Genomic DNA, 25,542 nt, shown 5'->3' with positions numbered 1-25,542 from the left:
CCTAAGATTCTACAAGAAAAGGATGCCAAGGATGTTGGACAGTTGCTTTGCAGATAGCTTCTACTACCCATCTTGTAGACAGGTGTAACCTGTGCGTTCTTCCAACTAATGAGCACAGATTTTTGTTCACAGGATCTACAATAGATTGAGGTTAGAGGAGGGACTATTTCAATAGCACATAGAGTATAAATCAGACAGGGATTCCATCACACTCTCGGGCTTCTGTTTTATCAATTTCAGCTGTTTCTCAACACCACTGACACTAATATCTTTCTCACTCATCTTTCAGAGGTACAACAATTAAATTATGGCAATACTACTGAGTTTTTTCTTTCTAAGAGAACACTTAAAAATAGAGTTAAATATTTCTCCTTTTGCTCTGCGACAATCAGTTTCAATTCCTGTCTCATCCGTGAGTGATTGGGCACTAACTTTGGTGCCACTAATACCTTTTACATGCGATCAGAATTTTTAGGATTTTGTGAGAGACCTTCCAACAGTATTCTGCTATGGCAGTCACTAAAGGCTTCAATCACTGCTCTCTTGACTGCCAAACACATTTCATTCAGTATTTCTCTATTTATAGCCTTTTGCTTTATTTTACACCTATTTTGCAGTATTCTCAATTCATTTAGAAGTTTCACTACAGTGAGTGTATGCCACGGAGGGCCCTCTCCCAAAATAAACTGTTCTACTGGGAACTTATCTATACAGTGCATAGTCCATTATTCTTTTAAACTTGAGCCTGAGTACCTCTACATGATCCTGCACTGTGCCAAAAGTTTCAAGTGTGCTTTAAAGTTAGCAGTCATTTCATTGTATCTTTCTGTGACTCAATGACTTCTCTATGTGGTGACTAGCAATCTACCTTTTTCATATTGTTGTTACAGAATACATTAATCTTTCTAAGTGTTTTAATTGTCCTTTGTTCTTAGGTAATCATTGTTGCTACAACTGCCTCTTGATCACCTATACCAGTTTCGATGTGGACATTTTCAAAGAGCTCTGGTTTATTTGTTGTTGTTAGCTGTAATATATTTCCATCATGAGTGAGGTTCTGAACTATCTGTTGTAGGTGGTTTTCAGCAATGCACTCGCTAATGGTCCACAGCATGTTGTGTCACATACACGGATAACACACAGATGGTGTTGGCCCACAAGTGCAGAGATTCTCTCTCTGCGCATAGTAACTAGGTTTATGAATGTCAGAAAGCATGTAGACGGTAGGAGTGCAAGTACTGGTGGTGGTGGTGGGGGGGTGGGGGGGGGGGGAGGGGGGGGAGGGGGGGGGCATGGGGAAAGAGAAAGAAACTCAGGGGAGTGTTCTGAGTTGGACCTAAGGATTTGAGGAAGGGCTGCAGATCCTGCTGGATTACTGAGACAGACCTTGTAGGTGGATATATTTGACAGCTGGCCGAGTCCCTACATTGTGTAATTCCTGCATTTCATACCCACAGTGGTGGAGTCTTTGTCAGCAGGTAGGATTATAAGATCGGGGTCAGTTTTTAGGTGGATTGCAGTTCTTTCTGCAGACATCACGTTTATTTCCTTGCTGAGGGATTTGGGGAATGACGGGAGGCAATGGTCGAGGTTAGGAAAGTTTGGAACGTTAACAGAGGTGATATGTGGGCCAGTAGGGGTGGATCCTGATTGCAAGGGACCGAGTCAGGCAGGTTTGTAACACATACTTAATTGCCGTAATACTGGCCACAATCTCTACTAACCCTTTGCAGTCACACCCTCTTCTGAACAGTCTTCTGTGTCATTGTCATTGTCTGATGCACAAATTCATCGGCTATGGTGCCCAGGTGTTGCGTTTGTAACTCGTGCACATACTGCTTCTCCTTTCCACATTCCATTCTCATACTTCTGCTGCCTCCCTCCGATTCGCCTCACCAGACACCCTTTCCCAGTCCTCCCCCTCACTCCCTGCCTGTTTCTCCCCCCCCCCCCCCCCCCCCCCCCACCCATTCCATCTGGGGCACAAACCCTCGCACACAAGTCTACCTGCCTTACTGCAATTCCTGCATTGTGAAGTCAGCTGGCATAAGTGGGAGGGGGGGGGGGGGGGGAGGTGGTGGCGGAACTTAGTATGTGCCTGTACTCTAGCTCAAAAAAGAAGATTTGTCTGAAAGATAGTGAAGTTAGTATTTTTGTTTGCATGCTTTTCGACGACTCAACATTTCTACTCTTCAGTGAGCTATCACATTTCCTCCCAGATTATTTAAAAACTGATGTATGGAAGAAAACACTGATAGTAACCAAGGAAAATTCAGCTGAGGGAACTAATAATTTGTGACAATGAATTACTTAATTTCAGGAAGTGAAAGGTACTGTGTCACTTATAGACGAATAAGAAAGTAAGGGCAACACACTACGTAGCCAGCAGAACTAATAGTTTTGTCATCAAAGTGGAGAGAGGGATCTGTTGGGGGAGTTTAGAAAGGCAGGGCAAGTCGTCAGGCCTCAGGTTGAAAGAGATCCATCCACCTGAGGCAGGTTTCTCTCATCCTGGGGTCTGAGTAACCATCCCTTCCTTTTTAAACTTCCACAACATACCCCTCTTCTCCCTTCCCGAGTGAAGAAATCATTATTTCTGAAAGCTATATAACGTGTCCCTTTTAATTTAAATGTGTCCATAATTGGTAATAAACATTTTACAACTGAAGTTAAGTACCAGCTAACAATACTATCTCTCAATTAATTAGAAGTACTAATATGCTAGCCTCTAAAATCTAACACTTTTCTTACCTTTTGTAGCAACATTTTTAAGCATTAGTGTTTTAAGTATTCAGGTAGTGCGGTTGCAGCACAGCGAAATCCGAGGTTACCAGCAGAACTATCCGGAGTGTTCTGGCTCCGTGCTGCACATCTGTATCTGAAGCAATAACTGTGGTGGCACATATATGAACCACCTTTTTTCACTTTGTCAGTTCCTGACTCAGGACCCGTCTGAAAAAGTGGAATCCATAACCAGTTAATAGAAGACACTGTGTATGAACAGACTTTCAATATTATAACCACTAGATTTATTAGTGACAATATCATGAAAACGATAGACTGCTGCTCACCATATAGTGGAGATGTTGAGTTACGGATAGGTGCAACAAAAAGACAATCAAATAAGTTAGCTTTTGGCAAGAAAGGCCTTCAGTGACATTAGACAAAACACACTCCCCCTTCCCCCTCCCCCCCCTCTCTCTCTCTCTCTCTCTCTCTCTCTCTCTCTCTCTCTCTCTCTCTCTCTCTCTCGACACACACACACACACACACACACACACACACACACACACACACCCACACGCCCACAAAATCTGATTGCTGAGGCCAGAATGTCCCACTCTACTCCTGCCAATATCATTAATCTGAGATTTTCAAACTGATCATTCTTCCTGCATCATTCTCAAGTATTTTTGTGTTTTATTTTCCATACCTTCCTGTGCCATCCAACCTTTTACCTCTTCTCCCAACTCCCCCACCCTTATCCATCCATAGGCCTGCGACCCACAATATAATCTTTTTATTTTTTTTACTTTTTTGTCTCATTGCATTTTCACGTCAATTTCGGTTGGTTTTCACCTTTCATTATCTGTCTACTCTCACAGGTTTCATCTTGTTTCCCCATATATATCACCTGTTCCATCCTTTTTGTGATTTTTACCACATATTTTGGCATAGTTCTGTGATTTTTTCACCTGTATTTATATGATATTTACATATTTTTAAGTGTTTGTATCATCCAGCATGGATCCTTGCTCCTTCCATCTGTGTCAATTCAGAAAAGTTTCCTTATGCCTAGCCAGAACCCAGTCCCACATATTGTTCCTGCACGGTTGCTTGGCTTATGGAACCCCTCCAAATGGACTTACCATCCAATCACCCATCTCCTGCTGCTCCCCTTCCTTCCACAACGACCTCCATCTGTTCAGATTCTGTGAGACCTAACATAGTCCTGCAAAACCATGTCAATCAGCTGCAAACCACCTTGCGATACCACCTATCCAGTCTTAAAATTCACCTGTTATGCAATACAAAATTCCTGGAATAATATCTCACACAAACTCTTGCCTTCCAGGAACTAGAGCAGCAGGCACTATGCCACCTCAAAAAACTCTCCAACCTGTTCACCTTCTATTCACATCATGGACTATCACTATCCATCACCTCTCTACAATAATGCCCAACCCCTCCCCCCTCCCCCCCCCCCCCCCTCACCAAGCCATCCTCCATAGCCAACTACATTTACCCCTCCTTCAAAAACTCCCTCTAACCACCCCACAGAATACAGAAGCTAAACAGACCTGAAACCCAGTTGTGAACCTTTCCTCCAAAAGCCTTAGCCCCACAGAATCATCGGTCCTTTTATGGCCTCACCTCTCCCTCCCAAATTCAGTCATGCAGGATGTTAAAGACCTTCCCTCCTTCTCCCAGTCCCCACAGTGGCAACACTATTTTGCCACCAACCCTACCAATCAGACTCAACCAAAGACCAATGTTGAACTCTGGCTGACTCAGCTCATCAGCTCACTCTTCCATTCAACCATGATCTGAAAGGAGCTGAAATTCTCTGAAGACTTTCAGAATAATACAGGAATAGTGTCATGTCACAGAAAGTTTTCATTTGTGGATCAGGGTGTTTGAAAGTGGCTCAATAAGTGCAACAGATGAAGAGGGAGCGGACAACTGTCAATGTCCACCATGGTCCAAAAGATTCAGCAACCTCAAAAGATAGTTTTAGTGGATAGATAAGATACCAACAATATGGTAGTATCTCTTTCGACATCAGTCATTGTTCTGACTTTCAAATCATCAACAACGAACTTTGGAAAGTGGGTATCAAGACAGCTTACTGAAAAACTCGAGGTCAAACAGTTTACTTCTGCCAATTTTTACTCAACTGTTTCAAAAGGGAACATGCCTCATTTTTGACCTGTGCAGTCACCTGTAATAATATGTGGGTTCACCTTAAGTGCCACAATCACAGCACTAGAGTATAGAATTTTTAGGTTAGTGTTGTTTTAACGTCCCGTCGACAACGAGGTCATTAGAGACGGAGCGCAAGCTCGGGTTAGTGAAGGATGGGGAAGGAAATCGGCCGTGCCCTTTCAAAGGAACCATCCCGGCATTTGCCTGAAACGATTTAGGGAAATCACGGAAAACCTAAATCAGGATGGCTGGAGACGGGATTGAACCGTCGTCCTCCCGAATGCGAGTCCAGTGTGCTAACCACTGCGCCACCTCGCTCGGGTAGAGTATAGAATGGGAAGACCTTGGGTCATCACAGACAATACAGATTACTGAAAAATTTCCATTGTTTTATTGAAAAATTCAAGTGCAAAGAAGTCTTTATGAGTTTTGTTATAGCCACACTCCTTTGCCAATGTTTTATATCACATTTTAAAAGGATGGTAACAGATTACTACAGTCCTGTACATACTCAAATTGACTGAACTATCATTACTAGTTGTTGTTGAAGCCTCTGCTAGTACTAATGTCTGCTGTTGGCTGCTCAAGCAGTTCTTTCCTTGTTGCCCTAATTGCAGAAATAGATTCTTACCGTCATCAACTTTGTGTTCATGACCAGTGATCAATTATGTTATAATAGCTTCGTGGTCAGAAAATTCTAACTACAACCACTGAATCAAAAAGACTAGTGTCAGGTTGTGTTGTCAGCATGTCAAATGTGCTTCTCCCTTGAACAGCGTCCAACCAACTTAGAAAAAGTAGCAGTATACATACACATGTGCTGCATTTGCCCAAATCTCTTCTGAGTTATATATAGTCAAGGACATTGTAGATACATTATATACTTAAGAACATTGTAATAATTATAAGTCAAAGTACGCTGCTAAGTTTGACTTCTCTCTCTCTCTCTCTCTCTCTCTCTCTCTCTCTCTCTCTCTCTCTCTCTCTCTCTTCCCCCCCCCTTTTTTTTTATAGTAGGCCTATTTCAGCTGAGCTGCCATCATCAAGTTATCTATAAGTCAGGGTAAATAATTTTGGTACATTATTTCTAATCATCATCATCATCATCATTTAAGACTGATTATGCCTTTCAGCGTTCAGTCTGGAGCATAGTCCCCTTTATAAAATTCCTCCATGATCCCCTATTCCGTGCTAACATTGGTGCCTCTTCTGATGTTAAGCCTATTATTTCAAAATCATTCTTAACCGAATCCAAGTACCTTCTCCTTGGTCTGTTCTGACTCCTCCTGCCCTCTACAGCTGAACCCATGAGTCTCTTGGGTAACCTTGCTTCTCCCATTCGTGTAACATGACCCCACCATCTAAGCCTGTTCGCCCTGACCGCTACATCTATAGAGTTCACTTCCAGTTTTTCTTTGATTTCCTCATTGTGGACACCCTCCTGCCATTGTTCCCATCTACTAATACCTGCAATCATCCTAGCTACTTTCATATCCGTTACCTCAACCGTATTGATAAGGTACCCTGAATCCACCCATACAACAAAGTTGGTCGAAAGATTGAACGGTGCACAGATAACTTAGTCTTGGTACTGACTTCTTTCTTGCAGAAGAGAGTAGATCGTAGCTGAGCACTCACTGCATTAGCTTTGCTACACCTCGCTTCCAGTTCTTTCACTATGTTGCCATCCTGTGAGAATATGCATCCTAAGTACTTGAAACTGTCCACCTGTTCTAACTTTGTTCCTCCTATTTGGCACTCAATCTGTTTATATCTCTTTCCCACTGACATTACTTTCGTTTTGGAGATGCTAATCTTCATACCATGGTCCTTACATTTCTGATCTAGCTCTGAAATATTACTTTGAAAACTTTCAATCAAATCTGCCATCACAACTAAGTCATCCGCATATGCAAGACTGCTTATTTTGTGTTCACACATCTTAATCTCACCCAGCCAGTCTATTGTTTTCAACATATGATCCATATATAATATGAACAACAGTGGAGACAGGCTGCAGCCTTGTCTTACCCCTGAAACTACTATGAACCATGAACTCAATTTACCATCAACTCTAACTGCTGCCTGACTATCCATGTAAAGGCCTTTAATTGGTTGCAAAAGTTTGCCTCCTATTCCATAATCTCATAGAACAGACAATAACTTCCTCCTAGGAACCCGGTCATATGCCTTTTCTAGATCTATAAAGCGTAGATACAATTCCCTGTTCCATTCATAACACTACTTCATTATTTGCCGTAAGCTAAAGATCTGGTCCTGACAACCTCTAAGAGGCCTAAACCCACATTGATTTTCATCCATTTTTAATTTTATAGGTAATTACTAAATAGTTTTCATTATTATATATTTTTACAAACATGCAATGGTTTTGATATCCATGTGATATCAGTGATTCGGTCACATCTATTTGCTTGTCAAATATGTTCTTTTAGTCAGATGCAGATTAAAATAAATGTGACTGTAACCATAAAGCATTGTTGGGAAACTTGTCAACAAGCAGAAAAAAGATGCACCTGCAAAAATTAAAAAGGACATATAGCACAAAAATTACAAGAAAGAAATGTTTAATTTTATTTGTAATTGATTACAAATGAATAAGTAGGACTAAACATAGCATCTATCAAAACTTATTGATCTTATCATCCCATCTGGTAAGTCTCTCCTGACCTGGGGTTCTGGGTGAATTTCCCAAAATCTACCCCTCTCCAGTTCTTTTCCTCTGCCCCTCTTCCTTCCCCTTCAACCATCCTGCTTCAGAAGGAGCCAATGGAACTGAAAACTTGCCTAGTTATAACCATCATTTATGTGTGTGTTCTGCTTCCACTTGGTGAGTAGATGTTTTTGTCCATACAATTATATTATTACTTTATGCAGTTGCCAAATTATCTTTTTGTATTAGTATTTTTGTGACCGCTTATTTGACATAATCCAGCAATTACTACTGTTATATTTCTCCTTTTCCTGTATGTTATTTACAAATTTTGTTAGTCCTATTTTTTTATTACTTACTTTACTTATTACTTGCATGTCCACATGAGACTGGTAGATATTGTCACTGTAATCTATTTTTGTGGACAAGTTTTGATAGACGCTATGTTTAGTCCTACTTATTCATTTGTAATAAATTACAAATGAAATTAAACATTTCTTTCTTGTAATTTTTGTGCAATATGTCCTTTTTAATTTTTGCAGGTGCATCTTTTTTTTCTGCTTGTTGACACGTTTCCCAACAATGCTTTATGGTTACAGTATCACTTATTTTAATCTGCATCTTGCTGTGAATTTAGGGATAATTCAATCTCTGGCTGTTTGATATTATTTGTTTCTATGTATCTATCCACTGTCCTGACATAATTTTTATGAAATTTCCTATGTTTTGTTTGTGTTTAAGTTCAATTTGCTCATTCAGTATTCTCTCTGGGTGTATGAATGTATGTAAACAGATTTCCATCTCTTCCAGCATGTTTATTACTGGCCCTTTAGGCACTGTATGTAAAATTTGGGTAGCTTGTTCTGTATTATCTACCCATATGCTGCTATCCCTTCCCCTTCCCAGATTGCTGCTTTCATTCTATGTGAAAGTTGCAGTCGAGTCCGAGCCAATGGAGATGGTGGTCATTTGTGCATGAGGTGTGCTTCTTTGTGTGAATGAAGGTGTGTGTGTGTGTGTGTGTGTGTGTGTGTGTGTGTGTGTGTGTGTGTGTGTTCTGTTCTGACAAAGTCTTTGGGTAAACGCCAGTGTGTAAGGTCTTTTCATTGTGCCTGTCAGCAGCTTACCATGGCATCTTCATGGTAAGCAGTGATCTTATCTTTTCCTTATATTGCTGATACTCAAAAGTTAAAAAATATGTAGAACTATAAAAAAGGAAGTATGTAGATACAGATATAACACAAAGAAGAAGAAAAAATATAACAGTAGCAATGATCAATATCTACATAACAGCAATGATAAACAGAACTGGCTGTAACCATACAATATCGCTGGATTATCTGTCAAATAAGGTATCACTAAAATACTAACATAAAGAATATAATCTGACAACTACATAAAGTAATAGGTCAGCTAAGGTGATAACCAGCAGGTATTCTTCCAATAACACCAAAGGAACATAATTAATAAGCAGACAGATAGTGACAGAACCACCTACATCACATGTATGTCAAAACTATTAGACATGTGTAAAAATGTAAAATAACGAAAACCATTTTGTAATTATCTATAAAATTAGAAATTATTTCAAGATAATTATGAAGAGCACTAAATCCCTGTGTACTTTAATAAACCTGCTAGAAAGCACAAGAAATTACTGGAAGATTAAAAAACCTTATACTGTTCAGATCATAACATTACGTGTTGCTTGGATTATGCTAGAGTAACATCTGAAAGGAGGACATCAACACGCTCAACTACAAGTGACTTGTGTGTGCATTTTGCTACACAGAGTGCTGAAGACTTTGATGTTTGGGCATACATAACGTCATTATGAAACAAAAAATTATAAACATAAAATATAGCAAAATGACATATCCTATTGAAATGTTTCATAATCTTATCTAGTTCACAGAACTTACTGGATTTGTGGCCGGTTCTGTGGAATGTTTTGTTTGCCACCAATCTGCTGTCCATTCCCATACATTCCCAATAATGTTGTGTAGTCCATAAGCATTTGGTGGGAATGCTGTAACAGGTGCAGTGCTGACATATCCATCATCCCCAGTATTGTGCTCTGGAAATTCCCCCTGCCAGATATTTACCCTGGAACATTATTTTAATACCCATTTTTTACAGTTTAACTGTAATTTGTGTAAATACAAATGTTCATAACAGGAAGACCAATGACAAAGAGGGTATTTGTAATAAAAGTTTCTAATATCATGCAACAATCCCGTAAGTTGGCAGTCTTGCAAGGAACACCGTGTAGAATGTAGATAGTACTACTGTGCATATCTGGAAAAATTATAAATTGTATTGGTATAAACATGGCTGCTCCAAGCTCAAGGTGTGAAAGCTAATAAAATTCATTAAAAAAATGGAGATTCACAAGGAAGATAGATTGTCACAGCATCGAGAATAAATGCAGTAGTTAGTAGCAGCTGATGTGACTTCAATGACACGTACCACTAGATCAGGTCAGAAAGACTGCCCCATAACTCCACAGAAATTTATAGCAGTATTAACCATAGAGACTGAAATCCAGTAAACAAATTTGACAGAATTCATGTTTAAATGACATGTTATGTCTGATTTATGCCAATTACATGGCATTTATTGTATGCCACATGGTTTAAGAACAGGAGTGCCAAACTGTGGAATATATGAAAAAAAAATCAACTGCACTAAGCAGAAATCAATGGCCCCTGTACAAAACTTGGTAGTGGGAAGTGCAGACCGACCAGCAACTCATCTAAAATAACTGAAGTTTAGAGTATGTAACGGATTGCAGAGAAGATTAAGTTGACACATTGGGAATAAATAAGTCATAGTTTCAATTGTCTGTGAGCACATTTTTAATGCTAGTAAATGTTGCAGCATGACACTCCAGGACTTCATACTCTCTGTGCAACAACCATGACCATTTATACACTGAATTTTGAGTATTTTTTGCATTTTCCCAGACTCAGTAAATTATACCCAAACCAGGGATGCTGTGTTGCCTCATCAGTAAAATGTGATTTTCAACTATCAGCTGCCTTTGGCTGTGGAACTGAAAATCAGAGTGTTGCACTTATCTTCGAATGTCTCCATCAGGAGGTATCCATGTTGTGACGAAGCAAGCTGGGATATTTTTAATTCCCTTCTTGTTTTGACATCTACCTCCTTAAAATTCATTTTTTTCATTTTTGACTATTTACTATTAACATACATGAGCATTATCTGCATTTTCATGAAAGAGAAAGATTGGCCCTCAGTGATAAAGAATATAACACCAGACCTAATTTTGCACTTAGTTTTATGTATGTATTTGATATTCTAATTTATTTTGGTTATTCCTAGTTAGTTTCAGAGTGCACTCAGCCTCGTGCAGCCAATTGAGGAGCTACTCAACCAAACAGTGGCGGCTTCGGTCAAGAATACCATCTTACGACCGGGAGAGCAGTGTGCTGACGCCATGCCCCTCCTATACCCATCCTCCACCGAGGATGACACTGTGGTCAGATGGTCCCGATAGGCCACTCATAGGGTGAAATCAGTAACTATTTCATAACTTAAATTCTATTGTTGATGTATAAACAAATATAAATTCTGTAATGACTGTAATTATTTGGAAGACGGAGCACTAGTAATCTTAATGTATCTACTTAGCTCTATTCAAAAACATGTCAGCAAAACCAGCCCTTCATTAATTCCAAAGTAATTAACAGTTTTGTCAAAAGTATTTTTTGTGTAACTATATTTGTTAATTGTAATTTCTGTAAACAATGTGTAGTTTCAGCACCGATTATTGTGATGATATGTAAGGGCCCAATTTTTGGTCACGATACAGTCAGTCCATGGCCGAGTTACAGACAAGTAACCTGTGCTGATTAGAACAACAACAATGCTTCGTGTTAACTGTGGAACAAGTGTTAAACAATTAGGCCATGTGTAAAAACAATGACAGTGTCTGCTCCATATGTACCTGAGTGTTCTTCAACAACTGTGAACTTTGTGGTTAGACTTTTACTGCTTGTAGATGTTGAACAGGAAACTATTGTAGCAGTATGTGGGGGTTTCGCCTGCAAACTAATAATGAGGCTTATCGAAGGCTAAATAATTGTGCACTGGCCATATAACTATGTAGTATTGGGGGATGTGCAAAGTGAAAATTAAAGTACAATGAAACATAACTGTGCACCTATCGGCTACATAATTTGTAGTAGTCAGCGTCGGAATCCACAACCCCATTTTTCACCCAGTGTAGAAACACAGTACGTCAACACCAAAGACAACAACCAAAACAATTAAAAGCAGGTGGAAACGGCACATTGTGAGAAAGAAGATTCAGCAATATCACGCATGACATCTTTCAGTGGATGTGAACTAAAATGTCACTTTAAAGTTTTTTTCTGTATCTTAATTTTAGTTGAACACTGGCCTTATTACTTTGTGTATATTATGTGTCATACAATAAACAGAATACCCTCAGATTTCATCTGAAGTAACTGCCATACTTTTGCATAGCTCAAAGAGTCACATTTCCTACAAAGATCCACTTCATTTTCATTACAATTATAATTATGTCTTCAACTCAAGTCTGTTCCATGATCCACTTGTTCATTGTCCTGTTGCTCTTGGCAATGCCAAACAATGTCCTCGTTACTTGCTCAGCACCCCTATTTTTCTTTTTCTGTCCACCCAGTTATTATAAAATTCTACTATTTTCTTTTTGATCTGATCACTGTACATTATTTTAGTTTATTATAACTAATTTTCAAACTTGCTCTATCACTTTTTTTATCTGATGCTTAAGTTTACTTGCACTTGAGCCAAACAGTACAATATCATCAGCAAAGAAAGGTGTTTCAGATATGATCCATTAACATGAATACCTTTATTGATTATTAACTCATGAATTTAAAAAGACTGCTGAGTATACTTTTGGGGGATAGAGAACCTCCTTGCTGATTCCTCTTCCAATTTTTAATTAATAGCTCGTTCCTAAAAGGTCTTCTCTACAGATTTTGTTCAAAGTGAATCACAAACGTTCTCAAAACCTATGAATTTCAGATGAAGTGGTAATTTGTACTGATTGTTCCAATCCATAACTCTGGTAATGGCTTGTAAATGGTAATTTCTGCTGTATCTAACTCTGAAATCATCTTGTTCCTTTTACAGACTAAAAATCCAATTTTTTCCTATGTGCTTAGTGACCATTTTAAGAATTTTTGTGCATCACAGATAGGAGACCGATTAGTATAGTAGCCTGTTGTATGAATTTGTTCCAGCATCGATTCTACCAAAACTCCATCACCTACAAATGTCTCTCTTTTCTCCATACTTTGAATGACACATGTCAATATTTTAATTATTAAATGCCTGTATTTCTGATTCATTTCTTGAATTATACAAACATTTTCTTTAGGGTACCCCAAAGAGCCATGGCCCTTGCCGTTGGTGGGGAGGCTTGTGTGCCTCAGCGATACAGATAGCCGTACCATAGGTGCAACCACAACAGAGGGGTATCTGTGGAGAGGCCAGACAAACGTGTGGTTCCTGAAGAGGGGCAGCAGCCTATTCGGTAGTTGCAGGGGCAACAGTCTGGACGATTGACTGATCTGGCCTTGTAACATTAACCAAAACGGCCTTGCTGTGCTGGTACTGCGAACAGCTGAAAGCAAGGGGAAACTACAGCCGTAATTTTTCCCGAGGGCATGCAGCTTTACTGTATGGTTAAATGATGATGGCATCCTCTTGCGTAAAATATTCCAGAGGTAAAATAGTCTCCCATTTGGATCTCTGGGCGGGGACTACTCAGGAGGACGTCGTTATCAGGAGAAAGAAAACTGGTGTTCTACGGATCGGAGCGCGGGATGTCAGATCCCTTAATCAGGTAGGTAGGTCAGAAAATTTGAAAAGGTAAATGGATAGGTTAAAGTTAGATATAGTGGGAATTAGTGAAGTTAGATGGCAGGAGGAACAAGACTTTTGGTCAGGCGAATACAGGGTTATAAGTACAAAATCAAATAGGGGTAATGCAGGAGTAGGTTTAATAATGAATAAAAAAATAGGCGTGGGGGTAAGCTACTACAAACAGCATAGTGAACGCATTATTGTGGCCAAGATAGACACGAAGCCCATGCCTACTACAGTAGTACAAGTTTATATGCCAACTAGCTCTGCAGATGACGAAGAAATTGAAGAAATGCATGATGAAATAAAAGAAATTATTCAGATAGTGAAGGGAGATGAAAATTTAATAGTCATGTGTGATTGGAACTCTATAGTAGGAAAAGGAAGAGAAGGAAACGTAGTACGTGAATATGGAAGGGAGTGAGGAATGAAAGAGGAAGCCGCCTGGTAGAATTTTGCACAGAGCACAACTTAATCATAGCTGACACTTGGTTCAAGAATCATACAAGAAGGTTGTATCCATGGAAGAAGCCTGGAGATACTGACAGGTTTCAAATAGATTATTTAATGGTCAGTCAGAGATTTAGGAACCAGGTTTTAACCAGTAAGACATTTCCAGGGGCAGATGTGGACTCTGACCACAATCTATTGGTTATGAACTGTAGATTAAAACTGAAGAAACTGCAAAAAGGTGGGAATTTAAGGAGATGCGACCTGAATAAACTGACTAAACCAGAGGTTGTACAAAGCTTCAGGGAGAGCCTAAGGGAACAATTGTCACAAATGGGGGAAAGAAATACAGTAGAAGAAGAATGAGTAGCTGCGAGGGATGAAGTTGTGAATGCAGCAGAGGATCAAATAGGTAAAAAGATGAGGGCTAGTAGAAATCCTTGGGTAACAGAAGAAATATTGAATGTAATTGATGAAAAGGAGAAAATATAAAAATGCAGTAAATGAAGCAGGCAAAAAGGAATACAAACGTCTCAAAAATGAGATTGACAGGAAGTGCAAAATGGCTAAGCAGGGATGGCTAGAGGACAAATGTAAGGATGTAGAGGCTTATCTCACTAGGGGTAAGATAGATACTGCCTACAGGAAAATTAAAGAGACCTTTGGAGGAAAGAGAGCCACTTGTGTGAATATCAAGAGCTCAGATGGAAACCCAGTTCTAGGCAAAGAAGGGAAAGCAGAAAGGTGGAAGGAGTATATAGAGGGTCTATACAAGGGCAATGTACTTGAGGACAATATTATGGAAATGGAAGAGGATGTAGATGAAGATGAAATGGGAGATACGATACTGCTTGAAGAATTTGACATAGCACTGAAAAACCTGAGTCGAAACAAGGCCCCGGGAGTAGACAACATTCCATTAGAACTACTGACGGCCTTGGGAGAGCCAGTCCTGACAAAACTCTACCATCTGGTGAGCAAAATGTATGAGACAGGCGAAATACCCTCAGACTTAAAGAAGAATATAATAATTCCAATCCCAAAGAAAGCAGGTGCTGACAGATGTGAAAATTACCTAACTATCAGCTTAATAAGTCACGCATGCAAAATACTAACGCGAATTCTTTACAGAAGAATGGAAAAACTGGTAGAAGCCGACCTCGGCGAAGATCAGTTTGGATTCCGTAGAAATATTGGAACATGTGAGGCAATACTGACCCTATGACTTATCTTAGAAGCTAGATTAAGGAAAGGCAAACCTACGTTTCTAGCGTTTGTAGACTTAGAGAAAGCTTTTGACAATGTTGACTGGAATACTCTCTTTCAAATTTTGAAGGTGGCAGGGGTAAAATACAGAGAGCGAAAGGCTATTTACAATTTGTACAGAAACCAGATGGCAATTATAAGAGTCGACGGGCATGAAAGGGCAGCAGCGGTTGGGAAGGGAGTGAGACAGGGTTTTAGCCTATCACCGATGTTATTCAATCTGTATATTGAGCAAGCAGTGAAGGAAACAGAAGAAAAATTCAGAGTAGGTGTTAAAATCCATGGAGAAGATGACATTGTAATTCTGTCAGAGACAGCAAAGGACTTGGAAGAGCAGTTGAACGGAATGGATAGTGTCTTGAAAGGAGGATATAAGATGAACATCAACAAAAGCAAAACGAGGATAATGGAATGTAGTCAAATTAAGTCAGGTGATGCTGAGGCAATTAGATTAGGAAATGGGACACTTAAAGTAGTAAAAGAGTTTTGCTATTTGGGGAGCAAAGTAACTGATGATGGTCGAAGTAGAGAGGATATCAAAAGTAGACTGGCAATGGCAAGGAAAGCGTTTCTGTAGAAGAGAAATTTGTTGACATCGAGTATTGATATAAGTGGCAGGAAGTCGTTTCTGAAAGTATTTGTATGGAGCATAGCCATGTCTGGAAGTGAAACATGGACAATAAATAGTTTAGACAAGAAGAGAATAGAAGCTTTTGAAATGTGGTGCTACAGAAGAATGCTGAAGATTAGATGGGTAGATCACATAACTGATGAGGAGGTATTGAATAGAACTGGGGAGAAGAGGAGATTGTGGCACAACTTAACAAGAAGAAGGGACCAGTTGGTAGGACATGTTCTGAGGCATCAAGGGATTGGAGGGCAGCGTGGAGGCTAAAAATCATAGAGGGAGACCAAGAGATGAATACACTAAGCAGATTCAGAAGGATGTAGGTTGCAGTAGGTACTGGGAGATGAAGCTTGCACAGGAGAGAGTAGCATGGAGAGCTGCATCAAACCAGTCTCATGACTGACGACAACAACAACCACCTCATTTTAAGATTCATTTAGCTGTTTCCAAGGATCTATTGCATGAGCACAACATTTCTTGCCAGAAGTTTTCGACTGTAAAATTTGTTTTTAGTTTAGTTTTCATTTTAGAATCCCCCATTGTCTTCTTGCAGTGAGATTTGCTGTTATTTATCATCTTCTGTAACTGTCAGTAGATGTCGTCTACCTTCTCATTAGAATATGAGCATGCTGGTACATGCCAGTACATGTGAATGAGTTTTGAGGACTATCTTTCCCATCTACATACCATTTGTTTTTATCCAATTGCTCTTTAATTGAACTGAATTTTGACACTCTAGCTAAGCAACATATTGTTCCCAGATAAAAAGTAGTAGCAACAATTGTGTTCATTAGTTAAATATTACTGGCTACTTCCACATCTTCAAAAAGCAAGGTGACCTGATTACATAAATATTATTTTCTCTTATAATACATCAGTATCAACCAAGCTACATACATTTACAGGCTAATTACACAGGAAAAAGAAAAGAATAAATGTTACCATTCGGGTTAATGTTCACACGAGTATAAATGTGGATGATTCAAAACAAAATTATACATACTTATTATTAAGCAGTGTCACTGAAACATACATAATGGCAGACCAAAGGACACTTGCTAGTTCTGGACTTTGAAGTATAGCCTGCATCATGTAGGGGCATAGGCACATGTGTGTGAACTCCAGCTAATCAAAGGATAAGTCCGAAAGCTAGCAGATTTTCCTCCTTTTGTGTGTGCCTATCAACAACTCAATGCTTCTGTCTTTTGGTGAGTGGTCTCTTTTAACTTTTATGTAGTCACATTCAACAAGTACTTTCCTGTAACATTTAACATTAAACCAATATTGGTTTGGGACTTTTGGGTGCTCAACAGCAAAATTATTAGAATCTCCCTAACAATAATGTGAGAAAATTCAGTTAATTATGTATAACTACTATGCCTACTGGTTGCTCTGAGGAAACTGGGTAATCTAGCCAATGTGTTAAACCAGTAAAATCTTCTCCACAGCTGCCTGTGAAAAGTACAAATGCTGCACATAACTTACATTTCTGAGTCTCAGCTAAATGAGAGATCAACTTCACAGGTAGGCTAGGAGCTGCTATTTTGTTCACAAATACATTCCATTAAAATGTAACATACAAACATCAATACAGCACAAGCAACACGAGTGGAGGAGTCGTCACACAATGAAGTATGAGGCATGTTGAAATTAATTTTTCATTCCTATATGCTTCACTGCTAACTCACATCTGCATAATCTATTCATGAGTATTTCAATATTTTATCAATTAATTTTTTCCATTTGTTTAAAATAATGGACTGAACAAAATGTTAACCCAAATATGTAAATTATTCTGTAAATATAAATTATTCTATGATGTCTGAAACAATGTGTGTTTATAGTTCATATTTTTAAATCTCATTCCTAATTTAACAGAGGAATTATTAACAATGATTCTGTAATGTGATGAAAATGAATGTGCTGTACAACAAAGAAAATTACTAAAATCAGCAGGAGTCAGAAAAGCTAGCCAGTACCTTCCTCCAGGAGGCACAATTCCCAGTACTGATCACACAAACAATTAAAACAGAAGATAATACTTTGAACTTTCAGAACAATGCATTCCTTCTTCAGGAACGAAAGAGTGATTGGTTGATGGAGGCTGGAAAAGATAGGATCACTAAGACCCTTTGTTAAAAGGGGCCCCACCTGTTACGAGTTTCTGCTGAAAAATAAGTTAAGTCTGCTGTTAATTAGAAGTTTCATTTCAGCAGAAACAATTATTTAAAATTATTACTTGCATTTAAGAAGAAAGAAAATCACACTTGTATATATGCAGCACAACACATGACAGTTATACAGGTCATAAGTAGGCAGGTGCTGTTAATGTTGCTAACATGAGATTTATGAGAGAATTATCTCCAAAGAATGGTTTTTATCCAATGATAATTACTTGTGCACAATGATTTAATATTTTAATACCAACAAAGCTAGACTAACTAGCTTATTCAACTGTTAAAAAAAATCTTTGTCTCTCCATGTCACTGGGTAATGCTTCACTATGTGTCAATAAAAGACTACTACATCTTTGCCAGGAGCCTGGTACATTGTTTTACATGCTAGAGTTTTTCAAGTCAGATGCTTGAAACATGTCCTTAATTAAGTCTCTGGAACTGGAGGAGTAGTAGTAGTAAATCATGAAGAAATACTAATATGCAGGGCTCTTTGGAAACAATATGTGATCATCTTGCCTTCAGCTGTCGAGCATAGTTCAGCATTCTACCACGGGAGACCGTGTTTACTATTGTGAAGATGAATGTTTCAATGACTGGATGAATGACATTCATTATATGGTTCACCATATCATGCATATCACCTCTGTTTTTCAACGTAGCCAAATAGTTGCACAATAATCAACTCACTCTGATTAATATTAATTTTCGCAGATTTTTCTATAGGTTTCTTGTTATTGTAGGTGCACTCAGATTTGAAATGTCAGTAAAATGACAATTATTACCAACTTTTTAATCAGAACGTATAGAAGGGCAAAATGCACAAGCAAAATTGTCTACGAAGGAAGATAACACTATTGCTCAACTTAAGTACACTGTATAGCTTCAGTTCATCGTACATACGTGTTTTGACAGAATGAGTCTTGAACTGTTGACACCTCTGTGAACTAAATAGAAAACTAGTATGCATGATGAGAATTAAAATTCCCTTGGGGGTATAACCATGAGAATCATTTTAACTCTTTGGTGATCTCTCCATGAATAGAATTATTTTGCCCAAAGTGCACCAAACATACAGTAACATTAAGTGACACATGCATGAGCAAAGAGTCCATTTACAAGTGGATCTTAGTGGAAATATGCTCCAAGTAACATGGGACACTGAAAAACAAACTCGTCCCATTCTATACTTTCAGACTCTAGAGGGTATTCCTGTGAGGAGCTAATACCATAGATGATGGTTCTTTAAAAAAGTTGTTCAATAAATCTTGCTAAAACTGAATATCTTGCACTGGGGAAAAAATGACGCAATGGATTTGGAAACTGGCAAAAAAAGAAGTCAATCTTTTAAATATCTTGGAGTAACATTATCTGTTGGTGGAAAGAACGCAAATGAAGTTGAACAAGGCAAGAAGACAATCAGACAGTTAAATTCTATTTCATGGAACAAAAACTAACAATCAAAATTAAAAAAGTAATATACCATACAACTACGGAAAGTACTGCAATATATGTGTCAGAAATCTGGGAAATTAATAAAAGATATAAACAAAGGTTCCTGCAACAGAAATAGACTACTGGGGAAGTAGTTAGATGAATATCAAGCTTGGATCACATAAGAAATGTGGAAATATGGAGGGAAATTGCAGTTAGAGACTATCATATACACAACTGAAACAAAAAGGCTACTTTGGTATGGGCATCTTTAAAAGATGGATTGTACAAGGTGGCTGAAACATATATGGCAGTGGATACCTTCACAAAAAGATAAACAGGCCATGGAAACAGGATGTAGATGAAGGAAAGCGAAGTAGAGATTTGCAATATGGAGACTGGAGAAACAAAAAACAACGGAAACCGGGAAACAAGTACATTGTAGGGAATGATAGGAGCACCTTTGCACTTTGCCACAAACATTTACAGGTGTCAAGTCTTCTACAGTATTGGAAAGTGACATGTTAGCTACTCTGTATGACCTTCCACAAATAACCCATTAATTTCAGAATCTATGGAACACAAGTATACAGAAATCTTGGATATACTGCAATGCAGTATTAACTACAACAAATTTCTCAAATGATGATAAACCTTTAATTTGGTATTTTTCAACTTTTTCTATGTTGGTAAGCTGTAGATTACTGTTTGACAGTAAACAGAATACAAGCTGTATAATATGGTTAATGGTAGCTACCTTCCCCACTCCATTCGTACAGAAAGAGCCAAAGGGTAATGAATATCTTTGTATTTTTTCATACAGCTCTTTTCTTACCATTACACAATATGTGCCCACTTTCTGTCCAACAGATCTCTTCTTCAGAGAACCCAGCTGTCTTGTTTTTTCATCTCTGACTGTGGCTCAGTAACTCGCTCATGAAATGTTCACCATGAAAAATTACACACAGACAAATAACAATACAATGCCTTTACACTGCAAAGAAGGAGATGATTTATCTTCACTAACAGCACAACAGTTACATTTTCTTTCCTTTCATTACAGACATACAAAAACAGCTTGGTACTTACCGATGCTCACCATGAGGCTGAATCTTGTTGCCCCAAGGATATAAACGATTGTTGAGTCCAGCACGGCAGGCGTATTCCCACTCAGCTTCAGTTGGTAATCTTTTCTGTGCCCAAGAACAGTATTTTGAAGCATCATTCCAGGACACATGGATCACCGGATGATCCATACGGTCTGAAACATACAAACTGAAAATTACTTCTAAGAATGAAGCACTAAAACTAGAAATAAAAGCATCAATCACAATACACATGCATATGCATGATGTGTGTCCCCAAGCTATACAACTCAGTGGGTGTATATAAACATCAGGTAAATTTTGTCTAAGCTTACGATTTCTCTCCTGTTCATTAGTTCTTTAGAAGTACCCGTTTCTTGAAAATTAAAAAATAAATAAATAAATAAATAAATTAGGGATTTAGGCTGAATAATTCTGTAAGCTAAATGAGAACTATAATGGACTGTGTGTCATCCAAGATTTTCCAACTGATTTTGTGAGACTGCAGGCAGAAGTGGAAAATAAGAGGGGCCACAGTTAAATGTCCTAACAAAAATGACAAAAAAGGGTGGTTATGCATCATGGGTTATGTGATTTTCAGACTTTCCAGTCCAAGTATCCATGTTTTTATAACAGGAAGATGCTCTAAAATACTCATGTGAAATGGAATAAACAAGTGGCCACAAGAAAGCTGCCACTTGGCTGTGATTTCTTTGCTGTCTGAGTATTAAAAGCAATAGCCTCCCATATGCCAACCCCATCCCCTGCCATTTTCACTCTCGATGCTTCCTTGATATCATATAACAATGATTTTAATTGTTACCTGCCAATCAAAATATAATTCAACATATATGGAAGGTAATCTTCTGAATCCAGCAGTTTTGTCACAACGAATAAAAGTGATGCAAGTTGACCAAATCGATATATATGGTCTCCCAAAATGAAAAGGTGACTACAGTTATTTGTAAAGAAATTTTACTAACAATATTATAACTACCGTTCATGTGGAACATTTCACCTATACATAATGGCCACTGACACTGGTACGCAGATCACAGCAATTCGGGAGTGAGTTGAGTGGATGACTTCAGTATAAAAACTTCTGGGTTGGTGATGGATCCAGTTTTCCATGGTGTCCTGCACTTCCTATTCACAGGTGAACCTCTGACCCTATTGTTTTAATGGGTACAAGATACCCAAGTCACATGGGGAGAAAACAGACATGCAAGGAGGACTTTCAAGGACCTCCCAACAAAATTTTGGGAAGAGCTCAAGGGTCGTCCTTGGTACACGCAGCTTAGTGTTGTCCTGGAGAAGCGATATTACATTTGAGAGCTTTCCCCTGAGCCTGTCCTTAATGGCCTGTTTCAGCCTGAGCAACATGTTGCAAAACTGCTCATGTGTCAAATGTTGCATCCTGTTTTAGTCAGTTGTGGGTATAAGTCCTTCTTCACCGAAAAGGAAACTGAGCATTTTCTGGCCTTCAGGGGAGAGTGGGCTTTCCTGGATGAGAAGAGCTGGGGTGCCACCACTTCATGTTAATCCGTTTGGAGGCAGGGTCAAAGTAATGACAGCATGTTTCATCACATGCCCCAACGTAAGCAACGCAATTCATTTCTTGTTCCACAAATCTCAACAGATGGATCTGGCAGGCACCCATTCTTGCCATCTTCTGATTTTCTGAAAGATATTTGGGCACCCACTGTACACGACTTTACGATAACAAAGCTTTTCATGGATTATGCGATGCACAGTACCTTTGCTTATCAACAGTTCAACAGCAATGTCACATGTGATGATCTGACTATTCGTTCTCCAGTCAAAATCATGGTGCTGATGGTGACAACATGCACCTGCCCAGGATACATCATGTCCTTGATGTTTACAAGTCCTGTTCATAATGCTGCCAACACCAGAATACTGTGCATACTGCAAGACACTGCCCTCTGTGCACCTCTTTCATCCTGTGGCAACTTTGTGAAGCAAAGAAATTGGATAACTGCTCATTGTGCTGATCAGGAGGAATACATCATGAATTGCAGAAACAGTTCTCCAGAAATAAGGAAATTGCTGTGAAGCCATTAACTCAGTTGGTGCAACTGGGAATACCATCACGCCATCTCTTGACAAACACATTCACCCAATGGCATTACATAAAATGTTGCTACAGCAAAGATCTCCTCTTCAACTGGGTGTATCATATTTTGCTGTACACTTATTGCTTAATTCTAAAGAATAATACAGACTAATCATCAAAATGATTTATTCAAATTGTGCTGGTTGCAGAATTCCATACATTTTTCATCAAGTTTGCTGTTTTTAAGTTTCCTTGCCTTTTGAAGGGATTACCTTCAAATCTGAAACTTGAGTGTGGCCATCTGTAATTTTTCTTTTTTTTTTTTTTTTTTTTTTGTGACATCTGCAAAGAGAAACTTTTGGTACCATATTACTGTTAGAGAACCTCCTGCTCTAACATTTCAACCTTTTTGTCAGGCCAAGATAGATACAAAACCCACACCTACCACAGTAGTACAAGTTTATATGCCGACTATCTCTGCAGATGATTAAGAGATTGATTAAATAAATGATGAGATAAAAGAAATTATTCAGATAGTGAAGGGAGATGAAAATTTAATAGTCATGTGTGATTGGAACTCTATAGTAGGAAAAGGAAGAGAAGGAAACTTAGTACGTGAATATGGAAGGGAGTGAGGAATGAAAGAGGAAGCCGCCTGGTAGAATTTTGCACAGAGCACAACTTAATCATAGCTGACACTTGGTTCAAGAATCATACAAGAAGGTTGTATCCATGGAAGAAGCCTGGAGATACTGACAGGTTTCAAATAGATTATTTAATGGTCAGACAGAGATTTAGAAACCAGGTTTTAACCAGTAAGACATTTCCAGGGGCAGATGTGGGCGCTGAACACAATCTATTGGTTATGATCTGTAGATTAAAACTGAAGAAACTGCAAAAAGGTGGGAATTTGAGAAGATGGGACCTGGATAAACTGACTAAACCAGAGGTTGTAGAGAGTTTCAGGGAGAGCATTAGGGAAGGATTGACAAGAATGGGGGAAAGAAATACAGTAGAAGAAGAATGGGTAGCTTTGAGAGATGAAATAGTGAAGGCAGCAGAGGATCAAGTAGGTACAAAGATGAGGGCTAGTAGAAATCCTTGGGTAACAGAAGAGATACTGAATTTAATTGATGAAAGGAGAAAATATAAAAATGCAGTAAATGAAGCAGGTTAGTGGCGGTAACCCTACAGCGTCTGTTCCACATGTTAGTGGCGGCTGATCTATAAAACTCAGAAGTGGAACTCTGAGCTTTACCAGACTGAAATCTCCATTTCAGTCACAAACCCAGTCCAATTAAATCAACATGGATACAGCACCTTCAAAGACAAATTACCCCAGTGGGTCAAATCCCACGGTTGAAAAACCGCAAGTGGTCTATTCGGATTCTGGGGAGACCACAGAAGTGTGCATGGAGGTAAATCTGAGTACCTCAAAAGCCCGTAATAACAAAATCAAACCAAAATCTAGAATTTGGCTAATGACATTTAATGTAAATTCTCTCTTAAAAATGGGAAAACTAAAAAACATCCTGGACAAATCCAGAGAACGTAAAATCAAAATTATTGCATTTCAGGAATCACGATAAACAGATGAAAATCCTTGTGATTCAGAAGGATACAGGATATACGAAGGAAAACCTGGAAAACGAGCCATGGCAAATTGTCCACAATTTGGAACTGAACTTATAGTAGATACATCAATACTTGATTCAGTCGCAACTTTCAAATCTTACTCGGGTTGGCTCTCCACGACGACAATAAAATCAGCTAATAAGATATACACCCTAATCAATGGACATGCACCAACTAACATCACTAACAAAAACAAAATAGAAGAAGTAGAAGAATTCTGGAACCAATTAGATGATATTCTCCAAAAAATCCCAAATAACCATGTCAAAATCCTTATGTGCGATTTCAATGCACAAATTGGTAAAGAAAAGAAATATCGATATTGGGTAGGTAAATGGTCAGGGCATACACAGACCAACCGGAATGGCATGCGACTCATTGAAATCTGCAAAAACCATGACCTATTTTTCAAATCAACATTTTTCAAGAAAAGAGCCTCGAAAATGAAAACTTGGATCTCACCTAATCCATGACTAGGTGAATATCAGTTGGATCATGTAATGATCTCCCGCGTAAATACAGTAGAAATCATGAAACTTAAAGTCCTTAATGGACTAGACCTAGATTCCGACCATTACCCAACAAAATTCTCCCTAGATGTCATTCCAGAAAAAAGAAAATTCACTAAGAAATCTCCACACCGTAAATATGATGTACAAAAGATAAATGGCAATGAACAATTTACAAAAGAAATGCAAAATTTAAAACCACAAAATTGGCAACAACTGCAAGCAGGACTTTTAAATGCAGCTGAAACTGTAGCACCACAAACAAGAACACGTAAACACCCATGGTGGACAGATGAGTGTGACCAACTGATAAATCTCAGACAACAGGCGTGGCAAAATTGGATGTGCAACAAAAATCAAAAGACGCTGGAAGATCTCAAAGTTACCAGGAAAACAGTCACAAAAGCAATACGAACAGTTCGTAAACAACATGAAGACAAAAAATTGCAAGACATAGAAAATGATTTAAAAAAAAAACAACTCCCGAAATTTCTACAGAGTATTCAAACAAAAATTAACAAAGTACTCTCCTCCATCACTCCAGTTCAAAAATGACCATGGGGAAATTGCTCATACCAACACCGAAAACTGTGAAATTCTTGCAAAATACTTTTCTAAATTACTGAATTGTGAAAAGCCTGCAGAAAAATTTGAGTTCCATCGTACACAACGAAACCCAGACTCAAAGCCACCAAGTTTACAAGAGATTAGAGAGATAATTCAGTCACTGAAAAATAACAAAGCATCAGGAGAAGACCAAATCACCGCAGAATTATGGAAAAATGC

General features: G+C 38.6%; 1 protein-coding gene across 1 annotated transcript in view; it reads right to left on the bottom strand.

Moving 5' to 3' along the window:
* The window catches only part of LOC124617449 (formylglycine-generating enzyme), a 115,460-nt gene that overhangs the window by 26,172 nt on the left and 63,746 nt on the right, over window positions 1-25,542 (bottom strand). Inside the window, exons 2-4 of the mRNA XM_047145264.1 lie at window positions 20,540-20,711; window positions 9,520-9,703; window positions 2,752-2,952 (exon numbers count right to left, since the gene is read on the bottom strand). Of these exons, the coding sequence (XP_047001220.1) occupies window positions 2,776-2,952; window positions 9,520-9,703; window positions 20,540-20,711 (533 nt within the window). The 3' untranslated portion in view covers window positions 2,752-2,775. The remainder of the gene's footprint in view (window positions 1-2,751; window positions 2,953-9,519; window positions 9,704-20,539; window positions 20,712-25,542) is intronic.

This window comes from Schistocerca americana, chromosome 1, assembly GCF_021461395.2.
Source record: "Schistocerca americana isolate TAMUIC-IGC-003095 chromosome 1, iqSchAmer2.1, whole genome shotgun sequence".
Taxonomy (NCBI): Eukaryota; Metazoa; Arthropoda; class Insecta; order Orthoptera; family Acrididae; genus Schistocerca; species Schistocerca americana.
The sequence above is the reverse complement of the archived record's forward strand: the minus strand, read 5'-3'. Positions and strand labels throughout refer to the sequence as shown.